Consider the following 27,417-nt stretch of genomic DNA (forward strand, 5'->3'; position numbering starts at 1 on the left):
ATGGAAACAAGGAAGCATGTTGTTCTTTGTGTTTGCTCTCCAGAGGGGAACTCCTCGCAGTCGGAGTCCTACGTATACGATGGAGGCCCTGTGGGACGGGCTCGCTCTTGAATTGGCTTCACATATAGTTTTGTGCCTTTCTCGTTTGAATCGCACAGCTTTTCAGAAAAGTTTTCCGCGCAAAGAAATACTTTTGCACTGTAGAAGAAACCCTCCCCCAAAAAAACAAATCCTTATTTCGAATAATCTTCTTTAAGAGGCAATCTGACCTTTTGGCACATTTTTCCCCTTGTTGTGTTTAAACGCTAAACTCTGGAGCATTTAGTTCAACTAGCTACTGTAACATGCGAGTCGTAAAGTCAGCGAACTGAATATCCATGTTGTGTTCACTGACCGTAGTCAACATTAGCACCCTATAGCTACTGGTCGCACTACTATAAAGCCCCTGGCACCAAAACACCTTACTCTGTTACCATTTATTACTTACTTCATTTGTAAGATGAAGAATGTTATCTCTTTTTTTTTCTTTTACATAATGCTGCTTTACGTTATTTAAGGGAAAAATATGAATCTATTCTGTTAAAAAAAAAAAAAAAAAAGTAACTCTGAAGGATGTGACATGTAAGAAGAAACATGAATATTTAGCAGTTGCTCATATCAAAGCGCTGAATGAGAACAGCTCTGCTCGTCCAATCAGGAGCCGGTGACCTTTGCCACATGTCATCCGTTTCCGTGTTGCGCCATCAGAAATGCAACGAGTATTGAAATATTCAACATTCAAACATGCAATGCGTCTCCTGCGAGAAACCATTAAATTGATTTTGAATATCAAGTAGGCGTACCCGCCCGCCCATAATTTGTAATGCTCATAATTCATTTTTGGACACTCACCACTGCGCATTTTAATAGATTGCTGTTCGTCAAGTACAGTACAAGCAATTCCAGCGGGTACTCTGTGTTCCTGCATGTCCCTCCTCTCTCAATATTCCGGTCTCATTCAATTTTAATTACCGCTCTCAGGATTTATCCGAGACTTCTGTTCCCTCCGATCAGCCGTATCCACCTTGTTTACGACCATCTTTTTTTTAGATGACGCACCCGACTCCTGTTTTAAAACGACAACAACACACGTGTCATTGGAGCGACGAGAGGGCAAGAACATGACGACTCTCTCCCACAAAACAACACGTCGTGTCGGTAGTCGATCCCGGGGAGTCGTCGCACCTCCCAAATTCGTGGTTACATGTGCACGGCCGTCCCGTTCTCCATGCGGTGGGTTTCCGGCTCCCCACGGGGGTATCCGCGCTGTGTGGAACCCCCAGGAATCAGTGCGTGATTGATGTGCGCTCTGGCAGGAACTGAAGCACCTGATTGCTGTGGCGTGCAAAAGAGGAGATAGCGGGGTGTTGAAGAGGTGTGTCTACAGCAGTGACTTTGGTCGTCATAAAATAGAAAGGACGGTTCTGCATCTCAGGCACGAGGGAGACACCATCTTTTCCTTTCTCAGCGTGGGAACATGTGCATCTCTTTGAGAATTGCATGCTATTTATTTTTGTCCAAGTAATTTCCCGACCTGTGACGGCCGTATTAACATGTAATAATAGGGCCATTAGCCGCTGCTGATGACAATGGTCAACTTGATGCATGGTTTGCACAATGCAAAACCCACATTCATCTGCTCTCTTTCTTTCTTTCTTTCTCTCTCTCTCTCTCTCTCTCTCTCTCCTGCCATCGATGCAGCGAATCAGGGCGCATGCAGATGATCCGAGCTGATGTTTCTTATGACGCAGGTGGACACTTGGGCAAGAATGACCAAGTGTGCACCTGAAGCGGATGCACATGAAAATACTTTTTGCAATAGTGTGAACTCAATCCTGATAAGAGCCCCCCCCCCCCCCCTCTGTAATAACATTTTAATTTTCGCCTTCTTTCCATCCACTTAGCGTTGTTCAGTTTTGCTGATTTGAAATCCAGAACACCATCATACTGTATACACACACATCCCTGGGATACATCCACCCACCTCTTTAGATGAAAGCATGTGAGACACGACTGTGTCACCAGCCAATTATCACGAACACACAAACACGATCTAAGAATATTCATACGCCGCCGCGCTCGTGTATTTTTTGTCACTACTAAGGCTCAGGGATACGCCTTGTCATTTCAGGCAAGAGTCGACAGCAGTGATTATTGGCCAAAAGAGCTGTAGGAAGGTGTGTGTGTTTTTTTTTTTCACCTTTCATGCCTTTAACCAAACGACACGTTTTGGTTTAGGTCGAGAATTAATTTTTTTAAATGTTAATTTTGTTGATAACCACCTGCTCCTACAAACACACACACACACAGAGGATGCGCACACATGCTAGGTTAACGTTGATTTGTTGATTTAGCAGCGTTAACATTCACACAGGAGCAAGGGCAGAAACAGTGGAAAGAGGAGAAGGAAAGGCTGGATACCCGTCTGATTGGGTTATAAATACTCTCAATGGGGTCTCTGCCTCATGAGGATTATCTGTAGCACACAGAGCACAGAGGCAAACAGTGTTTGTGGCATTGGTGTGTGTGTGTATGTGCGTGTGTGTGTGACACGAAGATATAGAGAGAAAGAGAGAGGCAGTGTGTGCACATTCAGAAAAATTCCATCCGGAGTGTCTTCAGCTTGCAGGGATGAAGCCTGAATATTTTATTTGACTCGAGCGAGCTCAAAAGAAAGAAGAGAAGATGCTCCAGCTTCTAAATGAGTAGGTGTAAGGTTCTCCACTTCACATAAATGCACCCTCCACACTTCTTATTATGTGGCTTTTGTGCCAACGGCCCCTATATGCAGCCATGTGCCTGTATTGGAGGCTTTAAAAGAGCCCCACAATGAATGCGGTGGGGCATTTCAGCCCAGATCCCCATGCAGGAGGAGCGCAGATATAAACTTTGTGCATTTAACCCATCTTATAGGTGTGCATCAATGTTAGTCTGGTTCACTCCCAGGCTCTAGTCCCCCTCTGTCATTATTAACTCATGTGAAGAAATCTGGTGTGGTTTGTTTATATATATATATATATTTATTTGAAATAAACTGAAATGTATTTAATACTTGGTACAGAAGCCTTTGTTGGTAACGACGCCTCCTGTATGAGAAGCGAGTCTCATGCATTGCTCAGCTGTGATTTTGGCCCATTATATGATCTTTCCATAGATTTTATATTGGATTATGTATGTGTTTAATACTTGGTACCTATTTTATACACAAAAAGTAGAATAAATGGTAAAGGCAGACTAATCTTATGTGTTTTTATTTCATTAGATGCCGGTAGATTGATTATGCATGACTACCCGATGTTTTGTGACCGTAACATTACTCACCTGTACTTTGGACCGCCAAAGATTCATATTTTGTGAATCGGCGCTGATATTTTTTTGGTGCCAATGATAACTGTATTTCCAGTGCTTGTCCAACACTATTTCAAGTCTCAAATCTCTAGGCCCTTTAAGTCGAATCAAAACCTGTCATCGCGTCACAAGGCTCAGAAATCAATTTGAACCTCCCGACCCCCAGATTGCTATTGGATTAAAACCTTTTCACGCAAGATTAAATACAGTGTGCACCGATAGGGGAAGGAGTTGCTGCTCCTCTGAACATCCCACCTCTGTGTTTGTGTTTCGGGCTTCTCCTCTGGCATCTGTCCTCGCCGACTCCACAGAGTCCTTGCTGAGGTAGCAGCTGCCAGAAGATTGCCTTTGTTTTTTTTGTGGGTTTTTTTCTATTTCAAAAGGTACATGAAAAGCTCACAGAGTAGATCGGCATCTCACCTGAAGTACGCATACATTTCTAAAAAGCCATTAATGTGAAAGAGAATGATGACTCAGTGTAACGGGAGAAAACATGTAATGCTTCTCATTGCTTGTCCATTAAGACACCCGCTCGTACCGTTTGTTGTACGTTTCAGATGAAAGCAACATGTGCACTTAAATCCCTTTTCATTCCAGCGGCATGACAAAGAAGTCATACAATACAGGAACCCTATCGCACTAATTTGGGCTCGGCTGATTCTTATTCCGTCTTTTGAAGCCAATTGGGACAGCTCTCCAAGATGTCTGACCGTGCTGCCAGTCCAGGATTCAATTTGAGTGCTTTAAAAGTGAGAGGAGTATCATGAACTCGAGGCTCAGACACCAGCGGCCACATCAAAGACACCACGACGGTCGACCTCCGGAGCCGCCCGGCGGTGACAGCTGGTGGATGTGATGACTTTGACTCCGGTTCCCCCTCACAGGATCCAAAAAGGCCAGCAGAGCTGTCACAGAGGTTTGGACAACAGCTGCTCATTTCTCTTAATGAAAGTCAAAGGATTTCCCCCGAGCCACGGGGTTAGTGCGAGGAGCGAAACAGGAAATAACCTTTGTGATCAATGCTTTAAAATCCCTTATTTGCAGATATTTAAGAGAGTGAGTATTTGGAATTATATGTTTATTTTTTGGTATTCCTTAAATGGCCGCCACTCTGTTGAACAATTAATCATCTCCATCTGCACTACTTGCACCATTACCACCTTTCTGCACTACATCCCCATTTCACTGTTGTTGTTTGTATTGTACATACATGTTGATATTGTTGTCTTTAATGTCTTTTTTATATTTATCCTGTCACTTGTAATACGTGTACGTACGTGTAACCGGAGTCAAATTCCAATAAAGCTGATTCTGATTCTGATAAGAGCCTGTCATCATTGCACAGATCAATCATTTTGGAATTGCATAATTTAAAGTCATTTACATTGTTTTACCTGAACATTTCAATGGAGTGAACCTTAAAAAAAACCCAAATATATAAATAATATACAAAAGCTGGGTGAGCAATAGGATCCCGTCAGATATAGCTCTTTGTCGGATTTCCCCGGAGCTCCTATTTGTTACTTTAGGCACCCAGACAGAAACGGGATCCATCTTTAATGAAGTCGTCAGCGGCGGGCATCATGTCCCTCTCTCTCCGTTTCTGATGCCGTGCCGCACACGTTTCTGCACAGACTCGGACAAACATCGCCGACGAGCAGATTTCCCCCGAGTTCACCGCTAATGAACGTCCTCAGATGAGACCCGATTGTGCAACGCGGCACATGCCTTCATTCCACGATGCAATTTTCAGCCTTAATGAAGTCGACATGCTCAGTTTTCATTCCTAAACTCCTCCGAATATCAGATTGCTTCATTTAGACAGGTGGCGATGGTTGATCCCTCGAATCGCACACCTTGATAGAATTATACCGCCACCGAGCAGCGAGGGGTTAACGGCCTTCATCACATTAAAGGCAGTTTGTTGTCTTCTACTTTGACTTTTCACGCGTAGTGAAATGTCCTTTCAGCGGTCCGAGTCTTTGCAGCAACAGTTCAGTTCAGGCTGTTGTGCTTTTGTTCCTTCCAGAGACGTCTGCTTTGAAACTCTGACATTCAAGTTTGAAAAGCTATTTGTTGAATGTTAGGACTCATATTGTTATACAATTGTGTCCATTAACAGTGGTGGACATAAGAGTGCAACAACAATCATTCGTCCAGCAGACACGCATCAATTTGCTGCATCAGTTATGGCTACAGATGAGTTTATTGAAGAACAGACATCCTTCAGCAACCCGAAAAGCTAAAAGTGTTTTTTTTCTTCTTTTAATTCTTTGTTTGAATTGCAGCGCTTTCTTCTCCTTTTGGCTTTGTGTTGCCGCTGCCTCCCAACAACACGGACCTGTCATATTGTATTTATTCCGTTAAATGTGCTCTTACATTTGATTACAATTTCAGGATTCTGGTCTGGAAATACAAAACCATTTATTTATCTGTGTTAAAAAATATATTGCTTCAACATGCGGAAAGTGTCATTGATTTGCTTCCACTTTCATATTCCTGCATTACAACTCAGCAGGTGGTTAGCTTAGCATTACATAAATAGTGGGAATGGGCGAAACAGCTGTAGCCATAGTTCACCTACTAGCGCCTCCAAAGCTTAGTAATAAACATCTTGTATTTTTTGTTTTTAAAAAAGTGTAAAAATGACTTTTCACAGGACTTGTTGCTCAGATGAAACGAACAAGACATAACGTCGAGAGGCGTCGGCATGCTAACGCCGGCATGCTAACGCCGGCATGCTAGCGCCGGCATGCTAACGTCGGCATGCTAACGCCGGCATGCTAACGTCGGCATGCTAACGTCGGCATGCTAACGCCGGCATGCTAACGTCAGCGATCAGCACAAAGCCCCGCCCCCCAAAGCTGCTAGCATGGCTCTATAGCAAGTTACTGTTGCGCATGTTGAAATGCTATCGGGTATAGCATCTTGTATCTGTTGTTCCCTACTTTTAGTCCTCATGCTATGCTAAGCTAATCTCCACCTGGCTCCAACTACATACCAGCCTATCAAATGCAGATTACAGATTGTTGTTTTCATGCGCCGTACGACTGAAGACTTATTTATCTCATTGCCTCTTCCTTGTTGCTGCTGATGAAGATCTTGTCCATGATCAGGACTCCATCAACATTTCTGTGTTGCATGACTGATGATGTAATCCCTCTGACAGCAGGTTGTTGACGCGGGTTTGTTGTTCACCGCCTTTGATCACGAATCCTCTGGATCTTGAAACTGATTCCGACTATTCATCGTATTGCAAAATGAGACGCAGCAACCTTTTTACTGACTGCGAGGCTCCACCGGTTCCCCCAAAATCAGCTTGTGTGGCATCATCGTAACGTTCAGAAATGCATGATTTGTTTCCCCCTCTGTGTTATCCTGCTGTTCCTGCTGCAGGGGGAGTAAAATCAGATGGTTGAGAGAGAGTGAGAGTGGATAATGACCCCCTGCAAAATGTTACCATTATCATGCGGAAGCATCGCACACACACACACACACACACACACACACACACACACACACACACACACACACACACACACACACACACACACACACACACACACACACACACACACACACACACACACACACACACACACACACACACACACACACACACACACACACACACACACACACACACACACACACACACACACACACACACACACACACACACACACACACACACACACACACACACACACACACACACACACACTGGATTTGGGCAGCCAGCAGGGATTTGTTAGTGACACTGAAGAAGTCCTATCACCAATTTCCTCTTCTCCTAGTTCGTGTGCTTCCTTATCAGAAAATAATGACACAAAACTAATGTGTCCTTGATTAACATCAAAGGCAGAAACACACTATTTCCACTTTGCAACAATACAAAAAGATGACATTCAAATAATTGAAAGATTGAGATTTAGCAAATTATCACTTAATGTAATGATGACAAGTTATTCTGGCTTTTTGGATCCGGTGGAACTCTTGTCTTTGATGAAAGTGAGGAATAAAAATGAAGGAGAAAAGACAGATAAACAACACTTTAGATCTCCACACCTGAGACTCATGAAAGTCGGATCTTTTCTGAATTGAGTGCATGATCTCTCAAACATCTGAGCCGATATGTGTCGATATAGAAGTCATGATACAAGTGCAGTTGCTTAATAACAAATTTAAAAAGGCAGAGCAAATCCTTAAGACCAGTTGCCTGCCTTTGGCTTTTGTTTACATACTTTACTGTTTTGGATTGACTTCGTAGCTCCTGATTGGATGAAAGCCTGATTCACCAGCTGATTGGCTTAGAGCTGTTTATCTCATCCCCGTCTCCTAGAAATTATCAACTAATTTGCAAAGGCAAATGTGTTTTTAAGAAATGTATTCTCAAGTGCTCTCAAGTTTACTAGTAGTCGAGCAAAGTACAACTTATGATGCATTTGTTTATAGTGCTATTCATAATACTGGTAGTCAAACAAGACATAAATGCTATGTAAAACGCTGTATTGTTGATGCATCAACTCGACTTAAAATCAATGTTGGTCTCCTTAATGATGCTGACAGTTTACATTGTATTTCCATCCTTCCTACAAAGAGCATTGTGCTTTACCATCTTTTCTCTGACTAGTTTCAACTGGAAATGAAAATAAAAGATTGAGTTTTTTTAACCTCAGAGACAGAACTCAGAGCTACAGTTTCATGTGAGAAAAGAAACCCCCAGGAGAGGATCTATTGGTGTTGTTGATCGTCAATCAAATACAAGACAGTAAAGGACAGCTGCGATAAAGATGGAAATATAATATTCAAAGGAGCGTTGTTGACGTTAGAAATTCTAGAGTGGTTTATTTTCTCTGACACACACACACACACACACACACACGGTAGCCATACACACTTATACACGCTACTCGCGCGTGCTCCCAACACACACACGCACGCACGCACGCACGCAGTCACGCGTAATGTATCAATCACACGTAATGTATCAATCACACGCAGCAGCTCACGAGTCTCCGACATAAGTGCATCTCTCCGTCCGGCTCTGCGCCTCGCGTGGGCGGCCGGAGAGCCTCCTCCATCGCAGCTCCACGCCGTCGCGTCCGCCCCCTTGACTCCACTTATTTGTCTGCTCGCTTCGAACTAGGTCAGCAAACTCGGGGGGTGAAGCGATGACGTGCTCGTGCATCCGTCGCTGGATATGAGTCGCGTGATTGTTATCGGGCCCGAGGACGTTTGTAACGCACCCTGTTGTTTACGGGGAGCTTCATTTGTCAACTGGCGCATCGGAACATTGAATTAGACTAACGAAGCCAATGGATGTGCAACGGGGCAACTTGTGAGCTCTGAGTTGCGGGGTTCCAGATGGCGCTGCCCGGGGTCACGTCGAGTGGAAAGGCTCAAATAAGTCTATGAATGATGTGGATCTGTGAGGTGTTTCTTTACTGAATAAATGACACCACATTTTAGGGACTATTCATAGTATTTCAAAGTAAAACTTTGAATGCAGAACTTTTACTTTTAACAGAGTATGTATATATAATATATATATATATATTATATATATCTATATTATATCATTATATATATATATATATATTATATATAATATATATTATATATATATATAATATATATATTATATATATATATTGTGTATATATATATATTTTATATATATATATATGTGTATGTATATATATATGTGTATATGTATATATATATATATATATATATATATGTGTGTGTATATATATATATATATATATATATATAGTGAAAACAATGGATGGCGCTCAGTTTGGCTGATACATGGTTCAAGCTGATTTGCAATGTGTCCATAGTTCCATTTTTTTTTCTGTGTTTAAGGGCGAAAAACCTTAATAGCACTTATTTCTTTCTGGAAATGTTGCCAAAGACACCCAATTTTTAAAACTGCAAATATCTAAATATTGCTATTGTGAGCCATTGGCGGTGAAACCTCCTTCGGCGATTGTGACTAAACAGATTTATTGAAATGAATGTCTTTGAGATTGCGTCTTCGCGTAAAAAGATCTGAGGACTTCTTGCACCACTGGTCCTAGAACAGGGATCCTCCTCTTGTTTCCCTTTCTGCGCTCTTTCTGAAGTTATTTTTGGGGTGTTTGTCTGTATTCAAATCAGGATTGTGAGGATAGACGGTGTTGCATGTTGTAGAGACTGTAGAGCTCTCCGGGACACCGGCTTTATGTATTGCATGTGGCAACCGGTCAAAGTGGTTAGAAAAAGTTCAATCCCGTGACATGTATCCAGTGTTAATGCAAATGAGCCGGCGGCTTGTTTACTTCTGCAAACAATCCATATCAGTGTAATTAAAAATGAACTTTCGATGTGGCTCACACATTCACTGTCAGGAGTCCTCTAGTCCAAAAAAAAAAAAGCAGGATGTTGCCTAGCTAACAGTGATGGATTTCCAGTTGAAGAATAGTGTCTCAGAAAAAGACTTCACAGTAGCACTTGACCAAAACGTCATTTATTAATATAAGCAATGTACCACGCACTAGAAAAAAGATACCTATTTTCACTCTAGATCCTGTTTTCATAAAATACTTCCCCCAAGAGTGCTGATCCAAAGTCAGAGTGGCTTCTTCAGTCGTACATCCCCGCCCCCCTGAGACCTCACCAACAAATCAAAACAAAATTGGTTTGCAGGATAAAGCGGGAGCGATACATGTTCTTCTTCCGTGGAGCCGGGAAAGCTTTAATTGGGGTGATGAGGTCTCCGGAAGAAGCTCTTGAGCGAGTTCATTATGCTCGCCAGCGCTGATCCCGGGTTAGCACTCGTATGCCAAAGAGGCTTTATAAATACAGGTCCCAGTCAGCTGAAAACTCACAGGTGACTTTCATTAAGACGTAGAAAATAGTGACTTTGTTTTATTGAAGTATCTCAACGGACCAAGACACTTATAAAGTGTAGTAGAAATATCGGCGGTGAGGAGAGTTTACTGCGGTGTGGGCCAAGCTCTGGTCTAGTCAGTCAGTTCCTGGCTAGATATAGGTAGCTCTAAACTACTAACGTTATGTCACTGAGCTAATGGGAAACAGCAGCAGAGTAAACGACTGCCCGCAGGGTAACAGCCCCTCAGCTGTTCCTCTAGCATCACTCGAGGCGGTTTGAATCATAATCACAAACCTCTGGACAGGCCACAAATGTGTCTGGAGGCCTCGTGAATATGGAGGACCCCGAGGAATGAACTCATTTAGGCTGCTTGAACTGACTGAACTGGAACCAGATTGACTCCGGCCTCGCTCCTGGCCTAACTTACATTCCATATATATATATATATGTATATAACAGTATGAAAATAGAAACATGAATCGGGTACATCTTACATAAAAGCTTTTCTCTGAACATACAAATACCGGGGGGGAAAAGTGTGTGTGTGTGTGTGTGTGTTGGGGGGAGGAGGAGGAGGAGAGGAGGGGTTGATTGTTCTACGAAGCCAAACAAATGCAAAATAACACCAGAGAACAGCAAAGAAAGCCGTAATGTGTCAAACGCTCCTGTTGTTGTTGTTGTTGTTGTTGTTGTCGTTGTCGTCGTGTCCTCGGGACTCCGCCCTGAATCATCCATTCTCACACAGCGCTCTGTGTACAGTGTAGTGTATGGAGTATCACAATATATAGACCCTATTTTACCGCACCTGTGACCACGGCCAGCAGGGCACAAGGAGAGGCACCTTTAGGTGCTGCGTGTTTCAGGACATGAGGGGAAATTCCTCGAGACAATTTGATGCACACTTTGATGCTTTTGAAACTGGAGGGAATGACTAACGCACAATAAATAGGCCACGTGCAGTATATTTGTGTGCAGTGCCAATATACTGTCTATAAACTCTATAAAGTGAATAATTCTCATGGCCACACAATGATTTTGTGGTTGGCCAGAATTGCATTACCCAGTGCTTTTTAAATTTTTTTTTTGGAACGGCTCATTTTGAGGAAATACGCTGACTCGCTTGTAAGGAGACCACCTGGTGTCTCGGCAGCAGCCGGCTCACTGAGCAGAGTGAACAGAGGATGCTTCCTACACATTAACAGCCCACCTCTGAGAGGAAGGCCGCTCTACTTTAAGGGTGTGAATTCTGGAGGCGTTAAGTTTCATCTGGGAGTCGGACCGCGTCATATGTTATGACTGTGCTGTGGAAATGGACTTCCTACTGACTTTAAATCAGACAAATTGTAAACATGAGGGACGTTTAGCATTTGCATTAACTGGGTAACGGGGGAAATTAGAAAGGTGTGAAATAAAGGCCTCTGCCACTGAGGTAAATGGTAAAAAGATAGGTATATTTAACAAAATGTTGAACTTTTTTTTTCATACCAAGGCAATACACAGGTCCTATTATTAATACAACATAATTCTGTATGAATAAGGATGAAAGCATGTAAAATGCAAAACCCTTTTTTTATGTAGCCATTGTCAGGAAGAAACCAGCTCTGCTCTAATCTGTGTATTCTGTTCCTGAACCATACAGAATATGACGGGATCAGCATGTTTAATATGACTTTACGCAGTTGTTGACCCCAGCATTTATTATAAAGCACCCACATCTTCTTGGCATTTACTGTAAACTGCATCGCTACGTCATGAAGCATTATGAACTAAAGCAAGATTTGACTAGACAGCCGCTGCCCCTGACACCGACCTATGGTCAACAAGTGACACCTGATGGGTGAGCTTGCTGTTGACCTGCTGTTAAAATACAACCACTTCTAATCATAATAAGAAAAATGTAATGTTGCTATTATAAAGTAGAACTAATTCTAGAGGACAACTAAAACTAAGGTGCTACAGAATGAACGATGGGTGTTTCTAAACATCTCGGGTGGTGTTCTGGGTTTGTTTGATCAAAGAATAGACAGCTCAGCAAATAAAGATGAAGCTGGGTCTCTCGGTGCCGCACCCTGTCTAAAGAAGGCACTATGGGTGCTTCGCCATCTCGATGACCAAGATTCAGCAATGCAACCCCCGTCCCCAAACGTCTCTGAAGTCTGTCTGTCATTAACGGGACCGATCCATTCGAGTTGATGCTGGCGGCTTGTTGTTCTACTGCGGAGTGTTTGGTTCTCCTCGGAGTGCCGTTGTTCAAAGTACCTTTCACACTTCCCACAGAGCGTATCCACCTTATTTCCTCACCCACGCTTAGTTTTGACCTTTTTGATCACGAGCAAAGACTGTGGCGGTCTCCGACTAGAGGTAGAGGTAGCTGACCCAGTAGACGATGTTGAAGAGCAGGAAGGAGGTGGGGAAGAAAACCCGCGAGTAGGCGTCCAGCTCGCAGATGTTGACGTGGATGCGTCCTTTCCTCCAGCCGCCCTCCTTGCACTCCTCGTAGCAGCAGAAGAAGCTCTTGCAGTCTTTCCCGTCCAGGCACTCGTACAGGCAGTTGTCATCGTAGTCCTGCCAGAACAGAGAGTTGCCCACGGGCATCATGGAGCGAGGGGTGTGGCCCATGTTGAAAGACGAGTAGGCCTGTACGGGACGACAGAGAGTTATGGTGGAGAAATGGACCGGTGACTAGTGACTAGTTCTACACGGCAATACAAGAACAAGATCGGGGGTCCGGTTGTCATTGTGGTCGCATGCCTGTCAAAATGAATCTTTGAGCTGCATTGCATTCTGGTTCATTGACGCGGTGGTCGAGAAACCGTGCCACCGCTAGCAGACTCTCCTCTGTGATTGATTAGTGCGAAATGTCCGGTCTATAAAGACTCAAAGCCCTGACGTGGACGCATCATTGTTCCACATTGCTGAAAGCCAACATTGACGTGTTGAATACAAATGTGGAGAATCAGTTATCAGTTAGAATGAACTACACTAGATCCATGTTGCTCTAACAGAATAGTGATATTGAAGCGATGTGAAACTGAAAATATTGAATTACAGTCTTAGTCTTTTGTTATGCTTTTTATAGACGGCTATAGTCTGAGTACCTACTGAGAAAAATCATTATGTGACTTCCTCCCTGATGTTTTTAAAAATCAGATTGGACAACCTAATTGGGTCAAAAACATATTTGCACTTGTTTTTTTCTTCCAGTCCTCCACTCCCACTCTTACAGGAAGAGTAAAATAGTCTTGTGGAGGAACAGAATTGACTGAGTGGGAGGCACAAAGGGGCCACACAGGTGGCGGGGGAAGAGAAATATGAGTCTTCCCCACAGACCGACTCGGCCCAAACACAGACCCGAATGCAGAGGAGGGCACCGAATGTAACAAAGCTTAATTGTTCGGGTCTTTTTTAGCCCCGAGGCATATTCAGCAAAAGTCCCCGACACTGTGAGGAAATAATGATGGGGGGGGGGGGGGGAGATCTGGAGAGAGGGAAGTGACAGCAACAGCGGCTGACTCGGTCTTTGTAGACGGGTGCTGCTGCTGCCATTAAAGCGTTCGCAGCAGGTGCAGCTTCCAGCACGCCTACTCAGAGCTCGGCGCTCGCACAGAAGAAATGTTTTCAACTGATAGACGCCGACACCCTATGGATTCAATGAGTACGAGTTTCTAAAGGCACCGGTAGTCGACGTTCAAATGCTCATTGCTGTTACATTTTGACTGGAGCATTTCAAATTGACGCCCTTTTTCCCCGCAAGTGACTGTACTGTATTGTGTCCTTTTGTTTTCCTTCGTGCAGACAGCCACCTCACACCCGAGGGATCAGTCGGCCAAGGTTGCTATGACACCCATGAACCTGCTGTCCTTAAACTAATGAGATCCTTATTAATACAGTTGTGATACACATGGACAAACAGAAAGATGAGTCGTTTAGCTTGGTGCTTATTTTCTGTCTTTTAGGATTCACTAGATGGATGTGGAGGTTTGCAGGGCTCTGTACCGACCATGTTTTCTTAAGTCTGTTGAATATGATGTGTGGAATAGTTAATTCAAGATGGTATTTTGACACACACGTTGCCGTAAGCGAAATTGCAGTACGCCATTTTGCAATTCTGATTAATTGTGCAGATTTACGTCGTCGTCGTTGTTTTGTAGTCCTTTCGATCGACTTTCAACAACACTTCAAACTGAAGCTCATTCATCAACCCGTCCATGTTGCTATACGTCACAGAGAATCATATAAGCGAAGCTGATGAAAGATTCATGATTTACAGTCTTATACAGCTGTGCTCAGGGAAGAAGATTCTAAAAAAAGACACGCAGAGCAAATACACAGTCGCAGCCCATCACTCAAACATTCACCAGAGGCTTACCATTCTCTGCATCTTGGCGGGAGGTCTGCGTATGCTGTAGGAGTAGTAGTTGAGCATGGCGTACTCGATCATGGCGGCAAAGACGAACAGGAAGCAGACGGTGACAAACAAGTCCATAGCCGTCACGTAGGACACTCTGGGGAGCGAGTTCCTGGCCACTGTGCTCAGGGTGGTCATGGTCAGGACGGTGGTGATACCTAGGAAGGCAATAGGAATATACTTGCACTGGGGTGACCCAATCTTATTATTATATAACATGTGGGCAGAGGTCTACCACCATCAATAATGCACGAGGGGTATTCTGGGTAGATGTACTTGCATCTATTAAACCGCTGCAGTTGGGATTTTCTTTGAGCGTGGTGAAGTAGAATAATCAAGTAATCAGTTATCTCTAAGAAGCTCTATGTAGAGCCACATCTGAATTATGGTTTCAACATACTACGCTGTGATTGTTTTTGACTTCTTCGACATACAACACTATGAACTATTTTAGTTATTTTTCACAACCGATGTGAACCGTATCCGAGTGCACGTGAACTGTACTCGAGAGCGCCTCTTCAGGTGGACCCATCACACGGTGACCGCACTAATCAAACAAACTGGTCTCTGGGGGGTCAATCAGATCCGCTTCATGAGGTAACTAACCTTTCCTAAAACAGGTGTAAAATTGTGATAGCGGCTGGTATCAATACATATGTCACGCTGGTAAATATCATTTTTAATTGGAGATAATTCCTGTGGTTTGTGCTACTCATTGTGTCATCAGTGGCATTGTTTAAGATATTACTCCCCATGGTGTCTTGAAAGGAGAATATTGTGTTCGCTCTGTGAAATCAATTCTTTCACAGAGAGATGAACCCAGTGACGTTAATGCCCACTGGGGGCATCGATATCGACTCCTGTGACACACACATCATTCTCGTCTTTCCCTCTCCTCTTTCTTTTCTCTCTCCCTCTCGCCGCTGTGTCCCTTTCATCCTCATCTCCCACATGTCTTTCATGGCAGAGTGTGCCACTGTTTTCGCCTGTGGTTTCCATAGAGACGAGTTGCTCCCATCTATTTCAAGCTACCTCCTTTAGTCTAGTGCTCGTCTAGACTCTCTTTTTCGCCAGCTCATTAGATTTAAACGCTAAACTAGCTAAACTTAATAATCTAACCTTATCCAAAATCTTACTATCTGTTCTAATCTGTACTAATTGTCCTGTAAACAATGATCTCGAGAAAACATTGAGATCACTGCATTTTGCTTTTCTTTTTTTTATCACAAGCTACTCCTACCTGCTCAGTTTGCTGCTAAATCACAACACGGTCACAAGTTTTCTTTGTACAGTTTAATTATTTTTGTGGGAATTGTCGCGACATGATGCCATAGCAACTGGGTGATTTCTGCCTGAGCAACACTCCCAAGTCTCACATCTACAGACAGAAAACAAGGGCCATCACAAAGCAGTGAGAAAAGCTGCGGTGCATATGCCCGTGCAAAGCAAATATGCTACCGAGTGCAGAATAATATTGACGTGTGATCACAGCAATAAGAAAGCAAAGATTGTAAACACATGCCTCTACAAGATTAGATTTCAAAGACATGGCATTGGGCATACAACAGTGATGGGGTGTTGCAACAATATGCTAACAAATATCAGACGTGGGCCTTTGTGATGTGTCCAGGGGTAAACCAGGTGGAACAGACCACCACGCGTCTATAAATAGTACCGAGGAGTACATGTCAGGGATCAGTGGCCAGGGCACAAGACTGCGTGGATTTATTTTGACTACAGACTTAAGACCAGCAGGTTTTTTATCTTCAAATTCAACTGAAAAGCTGGGGGATTGAATTTGTTTTTTTTCCATATTAAAGTTGCAGTTTGTAACTTTCCTGCATGGTTTTACAACAACAATAACCTCAGACTAAGCATTCAGTGTTGCGTTTACAAACCTGTTTTGGCCAGATTCATTCCTACGTGGCTGTCACTACTGTTTCTATCAGTATGCTTGTTTTAAGTAGCAAGAAGAAAGATAAGAGATCACTGCAGCCCCAAATAACAGTGAATATAGATATGTTCTGACAAAGTGGGCTAATGTGAAGTTGAAATTATGCAGTGAGAACAGTTGAAGTGGAATAAAAGTGTGTATTATTTGCAAAAGTGAAGGCGACGCAGAGTAAAATGCAGTGCACATTGGAGCCGACATTCTCCTCCGCAAGAGCTTGTTTGTGGTAATTATGCTGATGTTTTCAAATGAATGTGCTTGTGATTGAGGTTAAAATGTTACACATGGCAACTTCAGTCTAATCTGATTAAAGGTGTTTCACGCACACTGGAGAGGCCTCGACTCAAAGCCGCTTCTCCCTTGCATGTAATCAGTGAGATGGCCCTCCATGCCCTCCGACCAAGGAGACAATCGTCTATAATTGATTCACGCAGCTATGCATTTATCTGATATCTATACACCCCCACATATGAGGTGACGTTTAGGGTGGAACACTTTCATGTATTGATGCTTTCATTACAGTGTGTTAAGTTTATTTTGCTTTGTGTTTACTACCTTTTAGACACGTAACAAACACATGGCCAGAGTTTGTCTGTATTGAAGATTCCCCATCTCTTCACAGCTGTGTACGACCTCCCGTCTGTAACTCACTGCCTTCTTGGTAGAATTCCAATGAGGAACATCGTCAGCTCTGACGCCCAAGCTGACATATCACCAATGACGTCCCCTAGATATGCTGCTAGAAGCGTATAGAATGCTTGGGGACATTTTAGGATACACTGAGCTCCTCTCTCCTCTTCTCTCTCTCCTTCTGGGCAAACGTGTCTCTTCATTGCACATTACTAACTCTTCTTCCCCGGAGTCTTTGTGCCTTCTCACCCATCAGGTTGCCATGGATTGTGGCTGTGTCTGGAGCCGGTCCTGTCTCCTTGCCCCTGCTTCCACCTGAGGCCCCTTGCCTCCTGCCTCATTGGCCCTACCTCCTTGCCTGTGCCTCCTGCCCCTTGACCCTGGCCTCCTGCCTCCTTGGCTGTGCTTCCTGCCATGGCCCTGCTGACCCTCCTTTTCTACCTCCTTCTGTTTACATGGATCGTGGTCCATGCATACTACTAATTATTCATACATTTGTCATATTCATTGAATGTGTTGTAACTCTGTTCATTCTGTACACATGACATCTATTTGCTTCTGTCCATCCAGGGAGAGGGATCCTCCTCTGTTGCTCTCCTGAAGTTTTCTTCCCTTTTTTTCAGTATTTTAGGGAGTTTTTCCTGATCCGATGTAAGGTCAAAGGTCAGGGATGTTGTATGTGTTCAGATTGTAAAGCCCTCTGAGGCAAATTTGTAATTTGTGAAACTGAATTGAATGTCTCACAGGGAAACCTTGGGTGTTTTAAATGCTTTTTTACAGTCCCATGACATACAATAACCTTCCTTTGTTGCCAGTACTTGCTGCAGGCCTGGGCCCCGATATTTGAGATGAGAACATACGAAATAAACGGGGAGTTGTTTGGGTATTGAAGCAGTTCCTTTGAAAAGGGTGGATAGCGGACTCCCCCACCCCCCCACCCCCCCCACATCTGTCAAGTTCCATCTGAGCTCCAGATATTGAGGTCTAATGGGAATCCACCGGAGCTCTCTTACTTCCACCTCGCTGCTATCCACACGTCCTGCCGCTGAAGGGAGAGCAGGTGAGTGACGGCTCTTCGGAAATACCACCTGGAACATGTTAACAGCTTGTCAAGGCCCACCTCCTCGAGGGGTTGGGTGGGGGTTGCGGCAGGGGTTCTCCGCGGTTTGACCGCTCCTCCTCCCACCTACTGACATTTCCGCCTGGCGCTACATGCCACAGCTTTTCACTTAACACTCTTGTTTTGTTCCCCTCTTTTCTTCCTCTTATCTTCCCCTCACTGCCTTTCAGCCTTGGGATTGGGTCTCAGGCAGACTTGAAAACGGGGGCGATGTGCTTGAGAAGAAAGGCTAAATGCCAAATGTGGATGTTTATCAGGACGGGGACAGCCTGCTTCTCTGCGCTACCTGTTGTTGGTCATGTATCAAACCGCCACCCACGTACTGTAAGCCTTGACTGCATTTCTTCTTCTTTTTTTTTTAGGTAAGCAGACAAAAAGATGGGCTCACAATGTGAGCAGAGTGAAAATATATCAAATAACATCCGCAGCAGCAAGCTGGTAACGGCTATAACTGTGATGCAATGAGCCTTCATTTTTCCTATGCAGCCTGCCAAATTAAAGTAAAACTTCCTCAGTGCACCTTAATCTATTGCTCGATAAGGACAACTACATGCAGTTGAAGTGTTTCAGCACATATCTACAGCTGCTACAGACTCCTTGTGTCTCTTCACACTGTTTTGATGTTCAACTAAGTCAACTTTCATCAATCCAACAACAAAAAGTAAGCGATCACAATCTCTCATTACGATCAGCTTTCATTAACGGCACGAGATGAAAAGGCTCCATTTGTCGCAGCGCATGCATGAGTAATAACGCCAACTTATGAATTAATTTGATATAACATGAGACGACTTTAGTGTTCAACTGTCAGTGGAGTTTGCTCTTTGGGCTTGATAACGGACTCCAATAGAACTTCTTTATTACCACGGAGACAAAATGACCTTCTGTGATTTTGTCTGACTGGCAGGCTGATGAAGGGCGGGAGGGACTGAATGGAATTAAAGTAATTTAGAGTCGTGTGCGAGTGACATTGGGGGGGGGGTGTAAAGTTCTTGGGTCAAATTAAGAGTCTAACCACGCATTTCCACAGTGCCTGAGAGCAAGGCACTGGTCTGTTTGCGAAACCTAAGGGATGTTTTATCTAATTTGTATACCAGTTTACGCCGTTACATTTCAACCAAGCGGCCCCTCCTCAAATGTAGAGTCCTACGTTGACTCGATCTGTTAAACTGCTGTATTTAGAGTGAAAGGAAGGTAATGCGAGTAGGATTCAGTCAAATACACTAAAATAACTAATATATTATACGTGTGGATGGGCATTACAACTACAGTATGATTATTAGGTGGTAGAATGAATGGACACGACTCAGTTGCTATATTTCACACTTTCAATAAAGTTCCACATAAGTAAAGTAGATTTAATTAAGTTAAACCAGCTATGGAATAATCTAGTAAGCAAGTAAATTATATTATGATTGTAGCCCGTGATTAAATGGCATGCAACACTGTTGGGATGGTTATCACAGAGAGAGCATTGTATAATAATAAATGTATAATGTCAAAGATTTTCTTTGGGTAAGCGTCAGTGTGATTTAAGAAGTTTAAGTTTTTCTTTCTTCAGGAACCGGAATGTTTATATACCCTCCCCCCAGCCACACCTGTACCCCCAACCAAGGGGAAAGGGAGCTCTCCAGAGTCCAAACAATCAAAGCTAGTGGGCCAGACAGCAGTAGTCCCAGGGGACTTAAATTAAGCTTTAAAAGGTTGAAGGTGCCATATCTATGGAAGACCTCCTGCATCGCTACAGTGCCAAAGAAAGGACGTCCCAGTGTGCCACCTGAGCACCCTGCGTCTACCTTCTGGACCGCCTCACTGTGTCAGACTGGACGCCTCTGATTATCAACATTGGTGCACCTCAGTGAAGAGGAAACTGTGCCCGTAGAGTTCCTTATTTATACCTCCGCTTTAACTCTGGTTCCTGCCACCTTTGTTGATTGTTCTTGCACCTTGTGGCGAACAACAATCAATAAAGTCTAACAAGACTAGAGCGTTGGGGTCCCAATCAACAAAAAGTAGGTGTCATAACACCGACATCCTCTTTAGGAAAGGACGGAGCAGAGTGCTCTTCCATGAGGAGATCCGGCCCCTGAAGACCTTCTACCAGCATGGGCTGGTGGGGCTATATAATCCATCATTACCTTTCACTTGATGACACATCTCAAAACACATAATATCATGTCCGATTGTTGCAGCATATTTTATAATTGTATTACATCTGTTTTAATAAAGACAAGCACTAAATACCATTATTTATTTTATCTATTAGCCTGGAGTACACTGTTAACTTAGACTGCAGCTATTAATCACACTAATATCACTTTACCTTGTGTATTTCTTTTTTTTTTAAATCCTGTGTTTTCCACTAAAATGTTAATTGAAACTATGGATACCCCGCTTAAGGTCATTTTTCATTTACAAATTGGATATACAGTCTATATATGTTCTATATATTCTGTATCACGGTCATGAACTCGCTAGACACTTACCTTCAGTTCCACCTTAAATAAGGACCGCCAGCACAACATCATCATCCACAGGAAAGCAAATAAGATAATGGTAGACATGCAGCGGGGGAGGAAAATAATTCAAAAATAATTGTCAACTCATGCAAAGAAAATAAGATTAAAACTACAACAAATGATGAAATGATAATGTAAAAAAACACTGATGGGACACACATTTCAAATTAGGCATTATGAACAGCTGAAGGGGAAACATGCATATTCATTTGCGAATGGCTAATATACAATATAACACACACACACACACACACACACACACACACACACACACACACACACACACACACACACACACACACACACACACACACACACACACACACACAGAACTATAGGTTATAGTTTGTGTGCTCTCACTCCACAACCACGTTGAGTGATGTGCAAGTATTACAGTAATATCATTGCTTTTGCCGGTAATATCTTCGCCGACAAAGGCTGAGTTATAATATTGCAGTTACCAATCAAAAAGAGATTATTGCTTTTACTATCAAGCGGTCTAAATCTCAGATTGAATGTGAATTATCAAAAAAAGCTTTAAATCCTGCCACCAACTTCCGATTCATTTTTCCTCATATTAGACTCTGCCACGGCTTGAATAAGCCGTGGCAGAGTCATTAGTATTATCTGGTGAAAGTGTTCCCATCACTTAAATCAAAGCAAAGTATTGGACATCAACACTATTCCCTCCCACAGGAAAGAAAAGAGTCACTTGCTAATGTGGTGAGAAAACATTAATACAAAATGACTGCTCCTTTCCACGTGAAGTACAGTTGGTGGTGCAGTTGTGTACCTAAGGCCGTCCTGGCAGGCGTGGCGTCGCTCTTGATCCAGAAGGAGACCCAGGAGAGGACCACGGTCAGGATGCAGGGGATGTAGGTCTGGATGGTGAAGTAGCCCATCCTCCTGCTGAGGTCAAAGTACACGCTCAGCACCACATAGTCACCTGCCAAAGAGAGAGGAGATGAGGTATAAGAACATTTCAATTGGCTTAAAAGCAAAAGCGCTCTTAACCCCGCTAATGGTATGGCTCAAAGGGTGGCGGTGTTGGCCGGCCCGCCCCTAAAACAGTCAACAAGTATTAGATGGATTGCCATGAAAATGTGTTCCCTCGTGATGACTCAGCATGATTCCTTTAGCCAGCAGATCGTCCCACCCAGGAGCGTCGGGCGCTCATTTGTGCCCAGTGCCGTCAGACGGAGCGACGGCATTAGAAGCAACAGACGCTCTGACCAGCCAGCCAAAATCACAGACGCACAATATCGCGAGCGCATGCACACACACACACACACACACACACACACACACACACACACACACACACACACACACACAATTTCCGCAGTATCTGGCACACTCAGGACATTCAGACGCGTCTCCTTCTCCTTTTTTTCTGTTGGTTTTGATTTGCAATTATTGCACACCAAATGTATATAGAATTGATCTTATATTATTCTACATCTATTATTATTATCATTAGGATTTTATATTCTGCTCTATATTATATCAATACATTTCACCTTATATTACACTTAATAAGCGAGGCTATACTATTGTATGTTATACACCGTTCAGGTGACATGTTTAATTAGGGTCCTCGGGACGACTGCGTCGTAGAGGAACCTAATGTATTTTGAGGAATTCTTCTTCTCTAGCAATGAAAGTGTTTTGGGGGCTTTATCATATCCCAAAAGTTGTTAAATTTGACATTCATATCAGGACTGGTGAAGAATTTGATATTTTAGAGGTCTCACATTTGGGTATTAAAATTTCTCTATAGCACGCCCTTGAGTTTGAAAAGCCCACGCTTTTTGCTAACTTGAAATTTGACACACATTTACAAAAATATTCTTAACGTAGAATAAAATAATAATAATATATATATATATAGCTGAATTAAACATTTTTAAAAAAGTTATATTTTTGGATAAAATATTGTGATGCATTAGGAATTGTATTTGAATTGGAAGACTTAAATGCTTTTAAAGTCACAACTGACAATTGTACGTACAAACTGACCCGGCACGTGCATACATATACTTTATTGTACTGCTACCTCAAAGTCACCCTGCTGGAGACTAGTGCACTATTAGTTCAGGTACCACACAATATGTGTACTGAAAAGAGGCATGTTGTGATGCTGACATTATTACAGAGAGCTCTGAGTGAGAAGTCTGCTGTAATTTGTAATCATTTTGTGTTGCGTCTATTGCATGGTGACCTTGCTATTTCGTAAGTCACACTTTTCTTTAATCTCCCCCATGAACAACACATCCTCCCTGAAGCTCACTGAAGCGGCACACTGAGTAATTAAAAGGTCTGATACGTAGCTGGAGGCTCCATCACGTTGTGCTCTTAACTTGCTCATCAAGGCCAGAACCACATTTTACTGCACAGTTCTTACTCTCCTGCACTTAAGGAGAGAAGCTGTGATAGTCTGCAGATTTAGTAAGAAGACATATCTGTGTATTGTGGAATAGAATGTAGGTGTCGTGCATGCAAAACAGCCAGGGGCTCGGGAACGACCCCTGAGGAACACACAAAAGATATGAAAAAAAGATAAGAGACATTTAGAGTCAGGGGTGTTTAAGTGAAACCATTTCAGAAAGTTTTCTATCAAAATAGAAGTGCCCAAAGTTGTAATAAGATCCGAGGTCTTCAGTAACTTTTATCAAGACTGTTTCTGTGCAGTGAAGAGCCGATAAACTTCACAGAAATTTGTCGAAGTCGGTATTTTTGGTCGTACAAGACATCAGAAAAGTGTTTGACAGTTTGGAATTAGTTCTATAATTGCTTAAAGTAAAATAATCTGGATCAAATGAGAGGGCAGACAGTCGGGGGCGAGGAGGGGGGGGAAGCTGGGAAAAAACAAAATCCGGTGAATAAGATTCACAAGGAGCAGAAAGAGAGAAGAGGAGGAGTGGAAAATCCTCAATGGAGCCCAGAAAATAACGAGGAATAATCTTCTCTCTAACTCAAGCAACTACAAAATCCATGTGAGGAGAAGTTAAAACAGGGATGTGGACCGCCTCTATTCTTGGCGAACAGAAGCCATTGTTCGGTAACCTTGACAAAGTTTGACGCATCAGACGAGGGTCACTTTAAATGTTACTGAAGTCCTTTGATAATCTGCCGCCACTTCCATGAAAAGGATGTCGGATTGAATAAAACATCTGTAGAAGAAGACCTTTTGTCCTCGGTTCGCGGCCTCACCTCACCTCATACACACTCCAGGTAGAACTGAAATAATCAGTTTAATCACTGAGTGCAATGAAAGGCGCACAGTGTCATGGCCACAGTGTTGCAGAGTGTTGTAACTGCTTTCTGCACACTGCACATTTTTATGTTTGCCATTTATTATGCTTAAGTATTTTACTTGTGTCAGACCCCTTTTTTACTTTTAAAAGCCCCTATCGTCCAATGTGATACATATCCACTACAAACAATAGGTGAGAAGGAGAGGGTCACCAGTCTGCTCACAAGTCTCCAGTTGTCATGTGACAGTGTGAACAATGGATATCAGTCATGCTCACAGATGAGTCCTTCCTACGTCCAATATCCAAACATCCCTAATGGATTGTGAGTAGTGTGTTTGTATTTAATTATACCACTGGATTGTAATTATTGAAGCATTCATATTAAAGCATCATTAATGTTGCAGCAAAGTACGTTTATAATAAAGCCAGGTAGCTTAATCCTTTTATCCAACGCCATTTACTATTTGATTTATATTTTGTATTAATAATCTAAATCTGAAAAAATAAAACAGTAACTAATGTTGGCTTTGCAATGAAGTAACACTTAGTAGAAGTAGAAAAAACTGCATTGAGAGCACCTAGAAGCATGTGGGTACATTTCCTGTGCATGTGAAGCTCCTACTTGACAGAATGTGTTGACAATGATCAAGAACTTTTGCTTTGTTGTAATGTTTTTGATCAAGGACAACTTTTTTTCAAAACAACACTTATGCAAATAGCTGTTAAGAAAATAACTACCGTTATAGCATCGGGTAATAAAAATGTGTGGGAGGGGAACATAGAGATAATAAGCACGGTGCGTTTAATCACTTTTTATTCAAATCAAATCTTTTCTGTAAATCCCATGGTTGCCAATATACGAAAATGCTATTAGGAAAGACCAAAGTGAGCATTTTGTAGCCCATTAAGGACGAATGCATGTAATCCGATCTTGTTCTAAAGAGCATTAATTAACTGTATATCACAAAGAGTACTGCAAATTATCTGTTTAATGTCACAACAAAGGAAATCTTAATCACTATCATCTTAATCACACAATCAAATAAGAACATCTCACTAAATAAAATTGTCTAGTTTTATATTACGTACCCGTTTATGTCCAAGATAGAGTTCGTGTTCTTTTAAAGCAATCCAAAGTGGGTTAAGATTGAACATAATGCAGGTTGGATTGAAACAAATATTTAAAGATACCAACAGAAGTGAATTTCACAACAATTCTTCGTGGCCTCACTTCACTCTACTACAAAACTGCACGGTTGCAGAAGTCGTAGAGGCAGACACGCTGCCCAGATTGTCTAATTTGACACTTTATTGCACAGAAGAAGATAAATGTCATCTTGCATTTGTCATTCTTGCAAATCGTGCAGGATAATAATGTTAAGCTTGCGTCAAAGACTGTATGGAGGCTATTAAAAAAAGTTTATTGCCATATGGACTTTCTCTAACTGAGTGCATGTGCTCTGCAGTGTGGCGACTTCTGTGCATTGGAGCAAACAACCCCTCTGTTTACATTCTGTTAGGACAGTAACGACCCCTCTGTTTAGCCTATGTTAGAACAGTAACAACCCCTCTGTTTACTTTCTGTTAGGACAGTAACGACCCCTCTGTTTAGCCTATGTTAGAACAGTAACAACCCCTCTGTTTACTTTCTGTTAGGACAGTAACGACCCCTCTGTTTAGCCTATGTTAGAACAGTAACAACCCCTCTGTTTACTTTCTGTTAGGACAGTAACGACCCCTCTGTTTACATTCTGTTAGGACAGTAACGACCCCTCTGTTTACATTCTGTTAGGACAGTAACAACCCCTCTGTTTACATTCTGTTAGAACAGTAACAACCCCTCTGTTTACTTTCTGTTAGAACAGTAACAACCCCTCTGTTTACCCTATGTTAGGACAGTAACAACCCCTCTGTTTACATTCTGTTAGAACAGTAACAACCCCTCTGTTTACCCTATGTTAGGACAGTAACGACCCCTCTGTTTACATTCTGTTAGAACAATAACAACCCCTCTGTTTACCCTATGTTAGGACAGTAACAACCCCTCTGTTTACTTTCTGTTAGGACAGTAACAACCCCTCTGTTTACTCTGTTAGGACAGTAACAACCCCTCTGTTTACCCTATGTTAGGACAGTAACGACCCCTCTGTTTACTCTGTTAGGACAGTAACAACCCCTCTGTTTACTCTGTTAGGACAGTAACAACCCCTCTGTTTACTCTGTTAGGACAGTAACAACCCCTCTGTTTACCCTAAGTTAGGACAGTAACGACCCCTCTGTTTACTCTGTTAGGACAGTAACAACCCCTCTGTTTACATTATGTTAGGACAGTAACAACCCCTCTGTTTACCCTATGTTAGGACAGTAACAACCCGTCTGTTTACATTCTGTTAGGACAGTAACAACCCCTCTGTTTACTCTGTTAGGACAGTAACAACCCCTCTGTTTACCCTATGTTAGGACAGTAACGACCCCTCTGTTTACTTTGTTAGGACAGTAACAACCCCTCTGTTTACTTTCTGTTAGGACAGTAACAACCCCTCTGTTTACTCTGTTAGGACAGTAACAACCCCTCTGTTTACCCTAAGTTAGGACAGTAACGACCCCTCTGTTTACATTCTGTTAGGACAGTAACAACCCCTCTGTTTACTTTCTGTTAGGACAGTAACAACCCCTCTGTTTACTCTGTTAGGACAGTAACAACCCCTCTGTTTACCCTAAGTTAGGACAGTAACAACCCCTCTGTTTACCCTAAGTTAGGACAGTAACGACCCCTCTGTTTACTCTGTTAGGACAGTAACAACCCCTCTGTTTACATTATGTTAGGACAGTAACAACCCCTCTGTTTACCCTATGTTAGGACAGTAACAACCCGTCTGTTTACATTCTGTTAGGACAGTAACAACCCCTCTGTTTACTCTGTTAGGACAGTAACGACCACTCTGTTTACATTCTGTTAGAACAGTAACAACCTGTCTGTTTACATTATGTTAGGGCAGTAACAACCCCTCTGTTTACCCTATGTTAGAACAGTAACAACCTGTCTGTTTACATTATGTTAGGGCAGTAACAACCCCTCTGTTTACCCTATGTTAGGACAGTAACAACCCGTCTGTTTACATTATGTTAGGACAGTAACAACCCCTCTGTTTACCCTATGTTAGGACAGTAACAACCCGTCTGTTTACATTATGTTAGGACAGTAACAACCCCTCTGTTTACCCTATGTTAGGACAGTAACAACCCCTGTTTATATTCTGTTAGG

General features: G+C 42.6%; 1 protein-coding gene across 3 annotated transcripts in view; it reads right to left on the reverse strand.

The window, feature by feature from the left end:
* Nucleotides 1-12,622: 12,622 nt before the first annotated feature.
* Nucleotides 12,623-27,417, reverse strand: part of LOC117743978 (gamma-aminobutyric acid receptor subunit gamma-3-like) — a 64,214-nt gene continuing 49,419 nt past the window's right edge. The window contains exons 7-10 of one of the 3 annotated variants that reach the window (XM_034552020.1): nucleotides 21,689-21,841; nucleotides 14,637-14,833; nucleotides 13,782-13,806; nucleotides 12,623-12,885 (exon numbers count right to left, since the gene is read on the reverse strand). In XM_034552020.1, coding sequence (XP_034407911.1) covers nucleotides 12,623-12,885; nucleotides 13,782-13,806; nucleotides 14,637-14,833; nucleotides 21,689-21,841 — 638 coding nt within the window. Of the gene's footprint in view, nucleotides 12,950-13,781; nucleotides 13,807-14,636; nucleotides 14,834-21,688; nucleotides 21,842-27,417 lie in introns of all 3 variants that reach the window. The other 2 variants (XM_034552001.1, XM_034552010.1) reach the window with 2 other exon arrangements.

Source organism: Cyclopterus lumpus, chromosome 2, assembly GCF_009769545.1.
Source record: "Cyclopterus lumpus isolate fCycLum1 chromosome 2, fCycLum1.pri, whole genome shotgun sequence".
Lineage (NCBI taxonomy): Eukaryota > Metazoa > Chordata > Actinopteri > Perciformes > Cyclopteridae > Cyclopterus > Cyclopterus lumpus.